The following is a 16921-nucleotide window of genomic DNA, read 5'->3' on the forward strand; positions in this document are numbered from 1 at the left end:
CACCAGACTCAAGGACAGCTTCTACCCCACTGTGATGAGACTATTGAACGGTTCCCTTATACAATGAGATGGACTCTGACCTCACAATCTACCTTGTTGTGACCTTGCACCTTATTGCCCTGCACTTTCTCTGTAGCTGTGACACTTTACTCTGTACTGTTATTGTTTTTACCTGTACTACCTCAATGCACTCTGTACTAACCCAATGTAACTGCACTGTGTAATGAATTGACCTGTACCATCGGTTTGCAAGACAAGTTGTTCACTGGACCTCGGTACAAGTGACAGTAATAAACCAATCCCAATCCCAATCCCATGTGCCCTCTCCCCAGGCCGCTGACTGACGCCTGGACTGAAGATGGAAGCCCGGACCACCTGCCTGAAGTCGGCATGAATGTTTCTGCAGGCAACTCCAGCTCGGGGTCGTGGCTCTGGCCGGCGCTGATCACCCTGCCTGCTGCCCTGGTGTCGCTGGCCACAGTGGTGGGCAACGCCCTGGTGCTGCTCTGCTTCTGGGCCAACCCTCGGCTGCGGACGGCCTCCAACTCCTTCCTGCTAAGCCTGGCCTTCGCCGACCTGCTGATCGGTGCCGTCTCCATGAACCTCTTCACCGTGTACGTGGCAGTCGGCAGCTGGCCGCTAGGGCCGGCCACCTGCGACCTGTGGCTGGTGCTGGACTACGTGGTCAGCAATGCCTCGGTGCTCAACCTGCTGGCCATCTGCCTGGACCGCTACCTGGCCGTCAGCCAGCCGCTGCGGTGGCTGGCCCAGCGCACGGCCAGGCGGGCCGGGGCCATGATTGCACTGGCCTGGGCCGTCTCCCTGCTGCTGTGGGGCCCCGCCATCGTCTGCTGGCCTTACCTGGAGGGGAGGCGGACAGTGAGGCCTGACCGCTGCTACGTCCAGTTCCTGGCCGTGCCCCTGGTCGCCTTGGGCACGGCCGCCGCTGCCTTCTACCTGCCCGCCACCGCCATGTGCGTCCTGTACTGTCAGGTGTACAGCCGGGCGGCGGAGCGTGGCCTGTTGCCGGGCCCGGAGCAGCCGAGGGCCCGGAGTTGTTGTTGCCGCCGCCGCCAGCTGAGGGAAGGCCTGGAGATGGAGGAGAGCTCCAGCCCGGCCCTCAGCCCCCGAGGGCCCGAGGCCAAGGGCAGGCCGCTAGTGAGGGAGAAGAAGGCGGCCCGGACCCTCTGTGCCATCCTGCTGGCCTTCATAGTCACCTGGACCCCTTACAACATCATGGTGCTGGTGTCAGCCTTCTGCCGAGGCTGCATCCCTGGCCACCTCTGGCAGCTCGGCTACTGGCTCTGCTACATCAACAGCACCGTCAACCCCGTCTGCTACGCCCTGTGCAACCGGGACTTCAGGACCACCTTCAGGATGCTGCTGGTATGCCGCTGGGACTGGAGGAAGTGGCCTCAGGCGAGGAAAGGCTCGTGTCCGTGACGCGAGGGGGGCTGGCCCTTCAGCCCACCGTGTCTGTGCTAAACACGATGCCAAATCCAACTAAACCCCATCTCCCTGTGCAGAATCCACATCCCTCTGTTCCCTGCCTAAGTGAGATGAGATTTCTTTATTAGTCACATGTACATTGAAACACGCAGTGAAATGCACCTTTTGTGTAGAGTGTTCTGGGGGCAGCCCGCAAGTGTCACCACGCTTCCGGCGCCAACACAGCATGCCCACAACTTCCTAACCCATGGTGTGTGGGAGGAAACCGGGGACCCGGAGGAAACCCACGCAGACACGGGGAGAACGTACAAACTCCTTACAGACAGCGGCTGGAATTGAACCCGGGTCGCTGGTAAAGCGTTAAGCGTTACGCTAACCGCTACACTATTGTGCCTGCCCCTTAAATGCCTTTTAGAACAAAAGACAGCACAGGAACAGGCCCTTCAGCCCACAATGTCTGTGCTGAACACGATGCCAAATTCAACTAAATCTCTTCTGCCTGCACATTGGTCCGTATCCCTCTGTTCTGCCTCTTAAACCCCTCTATCGTATCTGCCTCCACCCCCAACCCCTGGCAGCCCGTTCCAGGCACCCACCGCTCTCTGTGTAAACGAAAAACTTGCCCCGCACATCTTTAAACTTTGCCCCCTCTCTCCTGATGTCCTCTCGTATGTGACATTTCCACCCAAGGAAAAAGACTATCTACCCTATCTCTGCCTCTCATAATCTTATAAACCTCTATTGGGTCTCCCCTCAGCTTCCGACAGTCCAGAGAAATCAACCCAACCTCTCCTTTTAGATAATACTCTCTAATCCAGGCGGCATCCCGGTGAACCTCTTCTGCACCCTCTCCAAAGTCTCTACATCCTTCCTGTAATGGGGGCGACCAGGACTGCACACAGTACTCCCTACCAGGACAGGTAGGGCTGTGGCCTCCCCAGTAGACAGTTGTAACTTGCACGTTAAGAATTGCACTTTACGGCCGGAACGTTTCCCGTTTTTAGTCTCCGACCAGTTGGAATTATAGGAAGCTTCGTACCTTTGGGCATCAGTGCACCCCCGAGGAATTGGGGGTTACGGGCAACTGACACAGAGGAGGAGCTGAGGCCTGCATAGATCAGCCATGATCACATTGAATGGTGCGGGCAGGATTGTGGGGCCGAGTGGCCTTCTCCTGCTCCCGTTTTCTTGCGCTCGGGATGTGCCGGTGCACAGCCAATGGAAGTTCAGGCAGTCCCTGGGTTACAACAGGGCTCTGGTCCCGAGAAATGTCCGCAAGTGGGGAATGAACAGAGACAGCAGTGACCGGGGGGGGCGAGCAGGCGTGGGAAGAACGGCCGCCAGCCGGCCTTACTGGCTCGGTGAGTGAGCGAGCCTGCTCGGTGCTCCCGGCTCTGTTCAGCTCCACCCAGCCCCTGACTGTTGCGGCTTGGAGGGGCCGGAGAGGAGGCATGGGTAAATACCCCACTCACACCCGCAGCAGCCTGCAAATCCATCCCCGTCCATCCACCACCCCACCATCTCCCGAACGCCTGCTTGTACCTATGGAGTGTCCGTAACCCGGGGAGGACCGTCACCGCTGTTGGAAGGAAATGAGGCAGCAGCAGCCGTTTGGCACAGCAAGATCCCACGTGAAATATCCACGACAAGTGACCAGATGACATCATTGGTCACGTTGGCCGAGAAATACGTGGGTAAGTGTGAGGTCATCCACTTTGGAAGGAAAAACAGAAGATCAGATTATTATTTAAATGGTGAAAGATTACAGCGTGCTGTTGTGCAGAGGGACCTGGGAGTGCTTGTGCACGAATCGCAGAAGGTTGTTTTGCAGGTGCAACGGGTTATCAAGAAGACAAATGGAACGTTGGCCTTCATTGCCGGAGGGATTGAATTTCAGAGCAGGGAGGTGATGCTGCAACTGTACAGGGTACTGGTGAGGCCGCACCTGGAGTACTGCCTGCAGTTCTGGTCTCCTTACTTGAGGAAAGATATACTGGCTTTGGAGGCGGTGCAGAGGAGGCTCATCAGGTTGATTCCGGAGATGAGGGGGTTAGCCGATGAGGAGAGATTGAGTCGCCTGGGACTATACTCGCTGGAATTCGGAAGAATGAGAGGGGATCTTATAGAAACATGTAAAATAATGAAAGAGATAGATAAGATAGAGGCAGGAAGGTTGTTTCCACTGGTAGGTGAGACTAGAACTAGGGGACATAGCATCAGGATTCAGGGAATAGATTTAGGATGGAGATGAGGAAGAACTGCTTTTCCCAGACAGTAGTGAATCTGTGGAATTCTCTGCCCAGGGAAGCAGTAGAGGCTACCTCATTAAATATATTTAAGTCACAGTTAGATAGATTTTTGCAGAGTTGGGGAATTAAGGGTTGTGGGGAAAAGGCAGGTAGGTGGATCTGAGTCCACGGCCAGATCAGCCATGATCTTATTGAATGACGGAGCAGGCTTGACGGGCCGGATGGCCTCCTCCTGCCCCTATTTCTTATCTTCCTATAACTGAAGACAGCTCTCCCTCCTCTTCCTCCTGGGGCTGCAGGATCCTAGACGTTAAAACAATGGTAGAGCAAGCACCCTGCAGCCCAGTGACTTGTGTTTGGGTCACACCTCACGATGGAACACTGTCGGATTTATCTTAAGCCTCAAGATGTGGCAAGGAAACTACACTGGCTTTATGAAGGAAATCACTCCGTTTTGCACTAACGTTCTAATGGTACTTTTAGTTAATTCCAATGTAAGGTAATGATATCCAACAGGCTTCAAACCCGACTGACTCGACCACTGACATCGAGGAGCCAGTCTCTTAAGAGTCATACAGCATGGAAACAGGCCCTTCGGCCCAACTGGTCAATGCCAATCAAGACTCCCATCTAAACTTGTCCCACTTGCCAGCATTTGGCCTATATCCCTCTGAACCATTCCTAACCATGTAACTGTCAAAGTGTCTTTTAAATGTTGTTAATTACTTTTCTTCTCAGAGAAAGGTCTCTTGTTTAGGTCTGTGTTCAATATACCTCGGAATATATCTGTCAGTAAAATCATGAAGTTTTTATTCCGTCACTCAGAGGTTTTCATTCACCCTAAGGTACAGGTTCACTCATTTACTGGGACTTGGTTCTCCAGTAATCCAGGGCTCACAGGAGCTCGCTGGGTCCATGAGGCAGGCAGTTCCATTGGTGCCACTCCCCCACTTCCCTGTACCCCTGTAACTGACTCTCTCTCACACTTGCCCATCAACTCCCCGACAGACGCTGCCTGACTTGCTGAGGGTTTGGTTTTTATGTCAGATTTTCAGTATCTGCTGGTTTTTTCCCCCACTGACTCCCCTTTGATCTCCATTTCCAAACCCACACCGAGGGGTAAATTACAAGAGCTGGTTCACCTTCCAGCTCATCCCTGGGAGGGAGGAGGAAAGCCACATAGTCACGGAGAGAAGTAGCAAAAGGTTCGGGTCCTGACCTAATGCTCACCCTGTCACACGGGCCAGGCTTGTTGGTCAGGGGCCCCTGCTTTGTGACCGTGTGTGTGTGTGTGTGTGTGTGCGTGCGTGCGTGCGTACACGCGGTGGGATGGGAGGTGTTTGCAGGAACTCAACCAACTGTCCACTCCCAAACCCAGCAGCAGCCACTTGTAGATGCTGGGATCAGCAACACGTGTTCCCTGGGAAGCAACTGGCCTAGATTAATGACCGGAGGACACCAGTCCAAATCTCCTCACAGCAGCTGGGGAATTAAATCATTTAATTAAATAAATCCAGAATAAAAACACTGGCAGCACTAACAGTGACCACATATCTACTGGCCTGTTATAGAAGGCCACCTGGTTCACCCTTAGCTGTCTGGCCTGTATATAACTGCAGACCCACAGCAATGGGGTGGATGTGCAATGCCCCTGTGGAGATGGCTCAGAGGCACTCATAACCCCCTGGAAAAATAGCAGCAGACAGACTGCTGTGTCTCTAGAGGGTGACGTTGCTGAAACTGTGGATGGTCACAGCACACCACTGGCCCAAGAAAATACAAATGTGGAGGGCAGGGAGTGGGAAATGAAGCAGGCAAGCGTCCCCCAATCACAAGGCAAGGCCTGTTTTATTTTGTGGAAACTTTAATTAACATTGAAAAGAAGCAAAGTTTGTTACCTGTTGGAAACCAGCAACCCACCCACCCTTTTCCCCAGTAAAAGAACAAAGAAGAGAAGAAAGTATCAAAAAACTAGACTGGAAAAAGATTGTGGCCTGTGCCTTATGAGATTGGAAAAATACTCTGTCGCAATAAATGTGAGGAGGGAAAATAACCTTTGAAATATATGGTACAATTCAATTTTAAAATTAGTAACATTCTTCGGAAGGATTGACTCATTAGTCTCTACAACTCTAACTAAAGTGTGGATATATATCTATAGATAAAAAAATATCTCACCCCAGAGGACAGGACGGGCTCCATTCTCGGGGAATCTCGCTTCTAAATTCACTAAAACCTCTTGTGCAAATATTTTGTGCACTCATTTAAAACTATTTCAGTCACCACTCCTGATAGAGGAGACGGGACTGGCGACTGCCAGCTTCTCCACCCCACTGTTTGGCTACGAGGCTCCCAGGGGGCGAGGAAGGAAGCACTTGATGTTGGGACACCTTTGAGGAAGGGGAGAAGAACTGACTGGAGTGGAGCCACGCCCCCGGAGAGGTTGTGTGAACCACGAGCTTCAGGGTTGGAGGGCGCCTATTCAGACTGACTGTGGACCACAAGAACCCCCAACACAACATGGCCTCGAGTTCAAGAATCTCCAACGCGCCCCGGATGGCCAGTGGTCAATTCTTGGAGATGGTTGGAAGGGTGGGGAGGGGATGCGGTGGGGGCGGAGGATGATCTGTGGAGGCACATTGGTTGCTGAGAGGAAGGAACTCTAAATCTGTGCCCCTCCCCTGCCTCAGGAACGGCTAAGAGTCAGCACACTTTACAGAGCTGGACGGTGCGTGTACACACACACACACACACACACACACACACACACACCATGGTGAGTACAAAGACACGTACACCCACGTGCACACAGCTACAAGTGCGCAAACACAGACACAGGCGCGCACAGACACACCTCTACGCAGACAGAAGAAAATCATAAGGGCGTTAGGTATCTGGAACTTCAGGACAGGTGAGGTAGAGGATTCAAAGGTGTTAGGATGGGTAAGGGTTGAACTGGAGGGCGAGCTGATGGAAGGGGTGGGGGTGAAGAGAACCTGGCCCTTTGCCAGCGAGGAGAGCCATCTCCTCCTCAGAATAGCAGGGCATCTGAGATTCAAGCACTCCCGGGGAGTCCTGCACATGGGACAGAGAGGTTACAGGGTACAAGACGAGAGCTTGGTGCACTCTGTGTGTGAAATGGCCAGCTCTACCTGTACACTCGAGCTGTATCCCTTTGCCAACGCTGGAACACAGTGACAAGACTTTGTGCAAAGTTGGTGCGCACAAACTTTTTTTTAAGAAAATGAGTAAATACCTTGAAGGGTAACGCGCGGTGATCTCCCGAACAGGGTTGGATGGCCTGCGGGAGGATCTGGTTTGCCTGTCACTGGGTGGTTCACACCTGACGGACTGGTTGCTCTGTCCCCACGTCTTCTGGTCCCAGCTACCAATGTCCATTTCTCTTTACTGGGGGAGGGTTGGGGTTCCCAGGGAGACCAATTCCACTGGGTACAATCTGACATCCAATTCCTTACCCCTAAGACGAATTTCCAAACAGCAAAGGGATCTGCTTTCACGCCCAAGGTATCTTAGCCGTTCAATGCGACGTGGCTTCCTCTGTCACACAGGACCCCTCAGCTGTCTGACCGTCAGGCACGATCAAGGGACCTTCGGCCCATCAATTCCATACTGACCACCAACCACCCATTTACATTGATCCCATTTTATTCTCCCCACACTCCCATCAACTTCACCTCCACCACCACGCCCCCAGATTCTACCCCTCACCCACACACTAAGGGGGCAATTTACAGCGGCGGATTAACCCACCGACCCTGCACGTCGTTGGGATGAGAGGGAACCCGAAACCAGAGCACGGTGGGGGTGGGGGTGGGGGGGGGGGAGCCCACGGGATCACAGGGAGAACATGCAAACTCCGCACAGACAGCACCGGAGGTTGGGATCGAACCTGGAGCTGTGCTGGATTTTGGCACTAAGTGGGGAATTTAGCCTGCACCTAACCCCAGCTACTTTAAAGAAAAATATGACCCCGTTTAGACATCAGGAAGCACCTTATATCAAGACGTGCAGCGGTCTGGAACTTGTTCAGACTGTGGGGAAGGGGTGGTTGGGGCCAGAGCAGGAGGTCGGGGAGAAACACCGTGAGAAGATTTTGTCTTGGACGTTATGTGAGACGGGGAGCTGAATTTACAAATCAGTCACGGTCAGGGTTAGAGGGGGCAAACCATTGCTCGAGAAGGAAACACCCATGGACTCCCAAAGGGATTGGGCTCGATGGCAGCTGCAGCTGTCATCGGAGGGGGAGTCCATCTAGGAGTTAGTCAGCCCCTCCTGTTGAAGTACTGGGGGTCTTCCTGTCAGATCACCGCTCACCGAAAGGGGAAGAATGTTAAAGAGCTGGGACGGACTCAGGGAGCAGACAAGCGTGGGTTCTGCGGACTGGGGTGGGAGGAGGAGACAGCACTGACACAGATGGGGGAGTGGAGCTAACGGCCAGGCTGGGAGCAAAGTTATCGTTCGAGCGACTGCTCGCCCGTTGTTCTGGGCGCCCTCCCTGTGCCGAGAAGGTAACCAGAAGATCTCGGAGGAGATACGGGCTGCCCGAGTCATCCCACAAGCCACCCCACACTCGACAGAAAGCGCAGATACGCTTCCCTTGGAACCAGTGCAGAGTCTCGGTTATGCTGGGATAGTGTGGGGGCTGGGGGGAAGCAGCAATAACTGGGGCTGGATACAGACCTCCCTGGGCAGTGAGGGGTTCACCCAGCAGCTAAAGGGGACTTGGGAGGGTGGAAGGTGGGGGGTGGGGGGAAGGGGCTCACTGGGTCTCAACCCCATACATACAAAGGATGGTCGGAGAGGTAACCTGGCTCAGTCAGGGGCGGAGAGTGGAGGGCTTCTGCTGAAGTCTCTGGTTCTCTGGATCGCAACCCAGGGCTGAGGGGTGTGGGGGTCACCGTGGTCCTGACTGCACTGGGATGGGGAGATCACTTTCAGTCTCACCAATCATCTCAGGCTTAAAATTGTAGTGTTCCCACAGGGGGTTTAGAGATCTCTCTCTCTCACACACACACACACACACGGAGACAGATGCATGTGGACACGCATGCATGCATAGGCGCGCGCGCACACACACAGACACCCACACACGGGTGCACACGGAGGCGTGCATGCTCACACACACACGCGCGCGCGCGAAGACCTGTTCCACAGGTGACTGACTGAGAAGAGCAGAGAGTTCTACCCCCTGCCACTGAGATTTACTGGGAGCTCCTCCAACCCCACCTCACCCTCCAGCCTCGCCCCAGCCCTGCCGGGAAGCCCTCCTGTCCCACAGCAGGTGAATTAGGAGGGAGGAGGGTTGGGATTTTGGTAAATCGACGCCTTTTCTTTCAGCGTATCCAGGCAGAGACGGCAGCTCCAGCTCCCTGTAACAGACAGAAGGCAGGGGTTACACCAGGCTGCAGGCACATTGCAAGCGCTCTCTGCTCTTCGTTGTGACAGCTCATCTGTAGTGTTACTGCCCAGAGCTGAGTCTCAGCAGCAAACTCATGTCCCAGGAGTGAGGACAACTTCCCTGCAGGTAGTTCCTGGTGTCACATCAACTTTCTGCCCTGGAATCAAAAGGATCCGGACTGTAGTTGGTCTCACAACCTCATTACTGCAGTGACAGAGTCCTTCTCTCTCTGGGACCATGGTAGGTAGCAAGCCCACTCAGCCACATCTAAAACACAGAGCTTTGCCACTACAAGTCCAAAGCTGCGGCTTCACAGAGCAGGGAAAGCTCCCACCCAGGGAAAGGGCAAAGAGCAAGAGAAAGAGGCAGAGAGAATGCGGGGGCAGTGGGACAGAGCACAGGGGAGAGAGCAGAGCAAGAGGAGAAGTGGGGCAGAGAGCGAGGGGCGGAGAGCGAGGGAGGGAGCGGGGAGCGAGGGAGGGTGTGCGGAGCGAGGGCGGGGGCAGAGAGCAAGGGGCGGGGAGTGAGGGAGGGGGCGGAGACAGAGAGCGAGGGATGGAGGGTGGCTGGGAGCAAGAGGGCGGACAGCAAAGCAGTGAGGAGGACAGGGTCAAGAACTAGAGGACATAAAATGAAGTCTCACCTTCAGGAGGCTCTGACATTGGTGGAGTTAGGCAGTACATGTGGTAGCCACGGTCACAGTCATCGCAGAACAGCAGTTGGTCCTAGAGGAAGCAGAGCACACATCAGTGGGGATAACACTTCCCACAGGGCTCTCTCCACACCTCCCACCACGTCCCGAAGCTCCCCACACCCACTTATTCTGGAGCCATCCCAGTGATAGTGTAGAGTACTCAGCAATAAACCCGCTCAGCAAAATGACTCTACCTGTCTTACAATGCCCCGCAGTGCAGCGGCGCTCCCTCCTCACTGCCTCTCCCGCAGCGCGGAGCTCCCTCACCGCCCCTCCTGCAGCGCGGAGCTCCCTCACCGCCCCTCCCGCAGCGCGGAGCTCCCTCACCGCCCCTCCCGCAGCGCGGAGCTCCCTCACTGCCCCTCCCGCAGCGCGGAGCTCCCTCACCGCCCCTCCTGCAGCAGCACTCTCTGAGACCAGAGCACTGTAAACCAAACCACAACCAACACCGCATTAGGAGGTTTTATCGGCATGTATCGGAAGGGTCCTGAAGAGCCAGCAGGAATTTGGACAAGTCATCGATCCTTCCAGCATCCCGCTGTAGAAGTTACTTGGAGCACTCGCTCTGGCTCCTCCTCCACTCCCCCGCACCTTCGCCCCCTACCCCCCCCACCCCGTACTCCCCCCACCCCCCGTACTCACGTCGTTCTCCGAGGTACCACATAGGTTACAGCACTTGCACTCGATGCACTGCCATCGGTAGGTTTTCACCGCAGCCATCATCACTGGGGTGAACTGGAGGCATGAGGGGTGTCCTGTAACAGCATCCATTGGTTTACTGTCCAGCAGTTCACAGGCAACTCCCTGCTCCAGCACCCACACTCCAGACACATCCCCTTTGATAGTGCGGCACTCCCTCCTCACCGCCCCTCCCACAGCGTGGCGCTCCCTCCTCACCGCCCCTCCCACAGCGTGGCGCTCCCTCCTCACCATCCAAAAGCCTACCAGTCTTTGTTTGGAATGTACTTGCGGACCTCTTGGGTACAGAATTCCAAAGATTCGGCACCCTCTGGCTGAAGGAATCTCTTCCCGCCTCAGTCCTGGATGGCCAGCCCTTTATTCTGAGACCCTGACCCTTGGTTTGAAACACCACAGCACAGGGAAACATTACACCTGCATCCACCCTGTCGTAACCCATTAAAATGCTGCAAATTTCAGTGAGAACACCTCTCGTTTTTCTGAAACTTGAGAGGCTAGACCCAAAGGAAACTATGTTTGACAAATATTTTTTTCTTGAGAATAGGAACAAGAGGAAGAACAGTGGACATGGTGCACTGGGATCTATGGAAGGCTGTTAAAAAAAGTCAATGTGGATCTGTGAACAGCAAGTTTAAAACTATGGATGAAATCTTCCAAAATTTCACAGATTCTTGAACACTTCCCACGAAGTGTAGGGAAGCAATTGCAAACCCCCAGTATTTAAGGAGTGCGAGGTATAAAAGGGGGAACCAGAGACCAGTTAGCCTGACATCAATAGCAAGGGAAACCTTTAATAATAAATTCCTTCTACTGGTAGGAAATGAACGTTTTTGGTCGAGACCCTCCATCTGGACGGGCAGTTGACTGTCCATCTCCCTCCACAGACGCTGCCTGACCCGCTGAGTTCCTCCAGTATTTTGTGTGTTGCTCCAGATTCCAGCAGCTGCAATCTCTTATGTCTCCTGCTACTGGTGTCAGGCTAAAAATTTATATTTCCTCATTTTCCCTCACCTTAAATACATTTGCTTCCTCCCAATCTGTGGAAACTATTCTATAATCTATGGAATTTTGGAAGATGTTAGCCAGTGCATTAATTATGTCTATAGCCATCCCTTTCAAAACTTTGGGATGTGCATCACCATTTGTTGGGAACTTGACGACTTTCCATCAGACCTCAGCTCAGAGAAAGAGGAGGCTTGTAAAGTGGAGCTTGGCTCCAGCTCAGAGCAAGAGCAGGCTTGGCAAGTGGAGATTGGCTCCAGCTTGGAGTAAGAGGAGGCTTGGCAAGTGGAGACTGGCCCCAGCTCAGAGCAAGAGCAGGCTTGGCAAGTGGAGACTGGCCCCAGCTCAGAGCAAGAGCAGGCTTGGCAAGTGGAGACTGGCCCCAGCTTGGAGTTCAACTGATTTTTTTTCTTTCACTCAGATTTCATTCAAGTGTTAATATTTGGAAAATATGCTCAAAGACAATAAACAGAAAATGCAGAACACCACAGATACCACTACACATACTACGTTTGCACAATTTCAGTCTCCATATCCCACACCGGGAGTCACTGTACACAGTTCCCAGTCTCCGTATCCCACACCGGGAGTCACTGTGCACAGTTCCCAGTCTCCGTATCCCACACCGGGAGTCACTGTGCACAGTTCCCGGTCTCCGTATCCCACACTGGGAGTCACTGTGCACAGTTCCGGGTCTCTGTATCCCACACTGGGAGTCACTGTACACAGTTTTCAGTCTCTGTATCCCACACTGGGAGTCTCCGTACACAGTTTCCAGTCTCCGTATCCCACACAGGGAGTCACTGTGCACAGTTCCCAGTCTTCGTATCCCACACCGGGAGTCACTGTGCACAGTTCTCAGTCTCCGTATCCCACACAGGGAGTCACTGTGCACAGTTCCCAGTCTTCGTATCCCACACCGGGAGTCACTGTGCACAGTTCTCAGTCTCCGTATCCCACACAGGGAGTCACTGTGCAGTTTCCAGTCTCCGTATCCCACACAGGGAGTCACTGTACACAGTTCCGGGTCTCTGTATCCCACACTGGGAGTCACTGTACACTGTTCTGGGCTACATTTATACACTTACTGGCGTGTTGAACCCTGGAGAAGATTCACAAGTCTGAGAAGTTATAATTTTCAGAAAAGAATTGACCAGACTGTGCTGTTTCCTTTTGAAAACAGAAGGTTGAAGGCTAACTTACAGATTACATGCAGAGCAAGTGTTTCCATTTCTGGGTGTTAGGTGGGGCAAAATCCAGAGTTAGGGGCCACAGGTACAAGATAGTCATGAGTAAATCGAATGACCATTTGGGGGCAAAATAAACATCTTTATGCAAAGGATGGGGATGGAACTCACTCCTGCTGGGAGTGAGGGCCGAGATCGCAATAAGGGCTCATGCGGAGTAGGAGCAACAACTCGAAGCAGTGGGGTGCGAGGCCTCCACCTGCCAAGTGCCTTCAGAGCAAGTGAAGTGGTGTACCTGAGCGGCCACAGTCCGAGCACGACACCAACTCCTCCGACTGCCCCGTCTTCTTGTTCAGCCTCGAGTCACCCAGGCAGAAGTCGCAGTAGTTGTTGGGCAAGGCCAGGCCGTCCGGTCCCTTCTTGGCTGCAAGTTCAAAGCAGGAAACAGCAGAGATCAGACGTCTGAAGACTTCAGAGAGTGAGACCGCACGTTCAGTCAGTTACCAAACAGTTCATTGGCTTGGCGATCATCACACTCGCTATAAACCGTAACTGATTACAGAGAGGAGCGTTGTACACCCTCTCTGATGCTGACGAGTGATGCATCAGCACCATCTCCTCCCAAAGTCAACCTACAACCCCTCCAACAGCACAGCACAGTCTCCCACCTCCCTCCCCCACTTGGCCAGGTTGCCTGGTAGCTCAACCCATCCGGCTTGGGCACCCGCCCTTCCTTCCCTCGCCAACCACAGCCACTCTGTCTCGTCACTCCTCGGCCCCCCCCCCACCCAGAACTCGTCCCTAAGCCCCCTCCCTGCTCCTCCCCAACCCTGCCTCAAGGGTCCTCTGCTGCTCGCTTAGAGACTTCCCTGGCCCTCAAAGAACTCCCCCCCCCCCCCCATGTCTCCTGCACCCACAAACTGTGCCCCAACCACCGGGTTCGCTAAGGTCCTCCGGCGAAGGACATCTCCCCTCCTTAACCAGGTTCAGGTTTTGTATAACTTGCAAGTTGACAGCCTTTGAAATGGGCAATAAACCAGCAGTGACTCCCAGGTGCCCAGAAATGAACAAACAAAAACCCAGCTAAAGCTGTCTCTGCCTTTCACTGCCAAGGTCGACGGGGTGTTTTAACCCTTCCTGGTCTCTTGGGGAGGGGGCGAGTATTTCAGCCTGAATTTCTTTGGGGAGCTGAGACAGGCAGAACCCTGGAGAGGAGGGGGAAAGAGAGGGGACAGCCTCACATCAAGGAGAATGTGGGTGCGGGGGTGGAGGGGTTTCTACAAAGAGCGAATTTACAGGGCTTTGGAACTGCACGGAGCAAACCGCTCTTGTGCGGTCCGGGAATTAGGTGGAGCAGGGGAACTGGATGGAATGAGAACCCAGCAAGTCACTGCCCGATGATGTTTTAAGCGGTTTACAGCCACGCTGTCAAGGCAGTCAGGATGGGACGTGCGAGGAGGGTAGTTATTCTGCTCCCACGAGTGTTGGGGGCAGGACTCGACTCTCCTCGAGGCAAGGTGGCCCGTACAGGAACAAAGGCTCGCTCACCAGCACGACTCCCGCCCCTCCCCTCTCGCGCCCCTCCCCTGACGCACAGTAAGGCAGTAAGAGAGGTTGGCTCCAGACCTGCTTTCAATTTTCTCAAGTCGCCTGGAGGTCGACCCACTGCAACGAAGAGAAGGGGAGAATGAGAAAAGACCAGCATCCTGGGCAGGAGCCCTGCTCACATCCCTGACACCCACTCTCCCTTAAACACCAGGCACCCGGGCCGCATCACCACTCCAGGGTCCGGAAACTTGTGTTTGGGGACGGGGGCGGGGAGGGAGGGGGTGGGGGACACACTTCAAAGGGTGCCAACCACCCCACCCAGACTCGAGCGAGCCAGATCCAACAAGGCTCTCAGCACCAATGCCCATGCACGTGGACCACGCTGGTTGGGACTGGAGGTTCTCTTGGAAAGTCAGTGAAAAAGGCACAGGTCTCCAGGGGTTAAGAATAGATCGGACACTCAGTCCCTCAAAGCTGCCACACCCCATTTTATCAGCTCCCCCCTTCATTTTTCTTGCCAGTGCTCCCAATTCAGTGCTCCGTTAAAACCCCATCAGTCCACACCTCTGCGGGACAGTCTCCCAGAGAAAGTGCTTCCTGTTTTACTGCTGGTGGGCACAGCTCTGATGTTCAATGTTTCGAGCGACCAGCAGTGGAAATGGTTTCTCTCCTAACAAAACCCTGTCACGGAATGACAAAAGACACCTTCTAAACTCAGGCAAATACAGGCTGGGTTTCCTGCAACCTGCTCTCGTGGTTTAACCTCCCGCGCAGTCGTTAGGGGAGTGAAGAACAACTAACGAATTGTGGAAGTGTAAAAGGTAACTAGGAATGCGAGGGTTAACAACTGGCAATGTAAGGGTTAATGGTGTGCAGCTGTTCTTCCCGTGGTGTGATAATGCCTAAACCATGGGGTGACTATAGTTATGGCTGTAAAAATGTCCAGGTGTGGGTGAGAAAGAAAGAATTTTTTTAGATATACAGGTATCTTGTTTTGCTAAAAGCTTGCTGTAAGCAACTACTTCAGTAAGTGCAACTTCCCATGAAGGTTTCTCACGAAGTGGGTATAAGAGTAGGGACACTGACAGATCTCCGAGTGGGGATCAGTACAGAGCTCGGGTTACACTGTTTACTCTTTCTCTGTATCCCTCACTCCTGCTAGCGTTAAATAATAAAGCATTGGTCGTATATTGTGTGTCTGATTTATTACAGTGCGGGTTGACATTCACAGAAGGGCAGAAGATGCTGCTGTTGGCAGCAGCCAAACCAGCGAGAGAAAAAAAAGCAGATTAATGAACATCATTATCATTGGCGCGGTGTAAAGTAAGCTCACCGTTCAGCAACAATCTATTTGCTGCAGCTCTTCGGAGTCGGCAGGACAAGGTTTTGAGACTCCGGTCTGAGTCGTGAGTCCCACAGTGTAGATCAACACTTCCTGGGAAGGGAGTGATAGTGCTGAGGGAGCGCCGCGCTGCGGGAGGGGCGGTGAGGGGGGAGCGCCGCGCTGCGGGAGGGGCGGTGAGGGGTGAGTGCCACGCTGCGGGAGGGGCGGTGAGGGGGGAGTGCCGCGCTGCGGGAGGGGCGGTGAGGAGGGACTAGCAGGCTGGGGAAGAAGCAGTGCCTAGTGGGTGCAGTACCATTAGAATAACTATCTTTCAGTAGAAGCTAAAGAGCAAAAGCCATTACAGAAAGAGAGGCAGCCAAGTTCTCAGTGGGTGAGTGAGCACAAAGTGCAACACTCAGGCAATGCGACTAAAACAGGGTTGTCGAATCAGAATGTATGACAGGACTTTCTGTCCATCAGGTTGGTGCCAGCTCTTTCAAAACTAGTCCACTCTAACCACCTCCACACTTGGCATTCACCATAGCCAAGGACACTGCCATCAGCGTGCTGGGAGGTAGGGGGAAGAGGGGTGGAGTTTGGGGTAATGACAGATCAGAAACTCAACCAGCCACAAAAATACCACGGCTACAAGGGCAGGTCAGAACTGGGTATCGTGCAGGATGCAACTCACCTCCTGACACCCCAAGGCCTTTCCACTATCTGCAAGGAACAAGTCAGGGGTGTGACGGGACACTCCCCACTTGCCTGGGTGCGGGCAGATCCAATAAACCCTCGAGAAGCTCGACACCGTCCAGGACAAAGCAGCCCGCTTGACTAGCACCCTGTACACCACCCACTCCTTCCACCACCGGCACACAGTGGCTGCAGTGTGCATCCTGTCCGCAAAACGCTCTGCAATTATTCACCCAGGCTACTCCGACAGCACCTCTGAAACCCTCAATCTCTACTGCCATGAAAAACAAGGTCAGCAGGTGGAGGGGAACACCACAGGTTCCCCTCCAGGTTATCATCTTGGAGGTGAAAATATATCGCTGTTCCTACGTCATCGTGGGTCTAAACCCTGGAACCCCCATCCCAACAAAACCATGGGAGCACCTTCTCCACACAGACCGCAGCAACTGAAGGCAACTCACTCCCACCTTCTCAAGGGCAACGAGGGACGGGCAAGATATGCTGGTCTCATCAGTAGCTTCCATATCTTGTAATAGAAACAGCCCCCCTCGTTTCTCTTTCAATCTTTTCTTCTCCAACCAGGGACTCAGGAGCGCAGCTAGTAGAGCCGCTGGCTCACAGCTCCAGCGACCCCCTGGGCTTAATCCTGACCGCCGG

The 16921-nt window shown here is 53.8% G+C and overlaps 2 protein-coding genes across 5 annotated transcripts in view; one reads left to right on the top strand and one right to left on the bottom strand.

The window, feature by feature from the left end:
• The first annotated feature begins 315 nt into the window (after positions 1-315).
• Positions 316-1443, top strand: LOC127586917 (muscarinic acetylcholine receptor M5-like). The gene has a single exon (XM_052044945.1). The coding sequence runs from the start codon at positions 316-318 to the stop codon at positions 1441-1443; it is 1128 nt and encodes a 375-aa protein (XP_051900905.1).
• Positions 1444-5553: 4110 nt separating this feature from the next.
• LOC127587024 (zinc finger protein ubi-d4-like) overlaps positions 5554-16921 on the bottom strand; it is a 45741-nt gene continuing 34373 nt past the window's right edge. For 2 of the 4 annotated variants that reach the window (XM_052045150.1, XM_052045154.1), the window contains exons 8-12: positions 14326-14364; positions 12995-13123; positions 10454-10566; positions 9761-9842; positions 5652-9088 (exon numbers count right to left, since the gene is read on the bottom strand). In XM_052045150.1, coding sequence (XP_051901110.1) covers positions 9006-9088; positions 9761-9842; positions 10454-10566; positions 12995-13123; positions 14326-14364 — 446 coding nt within the window. In that variant the 3' untranslated portion in view covers positions 5652-9005. Of the gene's footprint in view, positions 9089-9760; positions 9843-10453; positions 10567-12994; positions 13124-14325; positions 14365-16921 lie in introns of all 4 variants that reach the window. The other 2 variants (XM_052045152.1, XM_052045153.1) reach the window with 2 other exon arrangements.

This window comes from Pristis pectinata, chromosome 38, assembly GCF_009764475.1.
Source record: "Pristis pectinata isolate sPriPec2 chromosome 38, sPriPec2.1.pri, whole genome shotgun sequence".
In the NCBI taxonomy this organism is placed as follows: domain Eukaryota; kingdom Metazoa; phylum Chordata; class Chondrichthyes; order Rhinopristiformes; family Pristidae; genus Pristis; species Pristis pectinata.

Bases quoted from the DNA above. Each gene is read 5' to 3' on its own strand.
- LOC127586917 (XM_052044945.1), top strand. From the start codon at position 316: ATGTGCCCTCTCCCCAGGCCGCTGACTGACGCCTGGACTGAAGATGGA.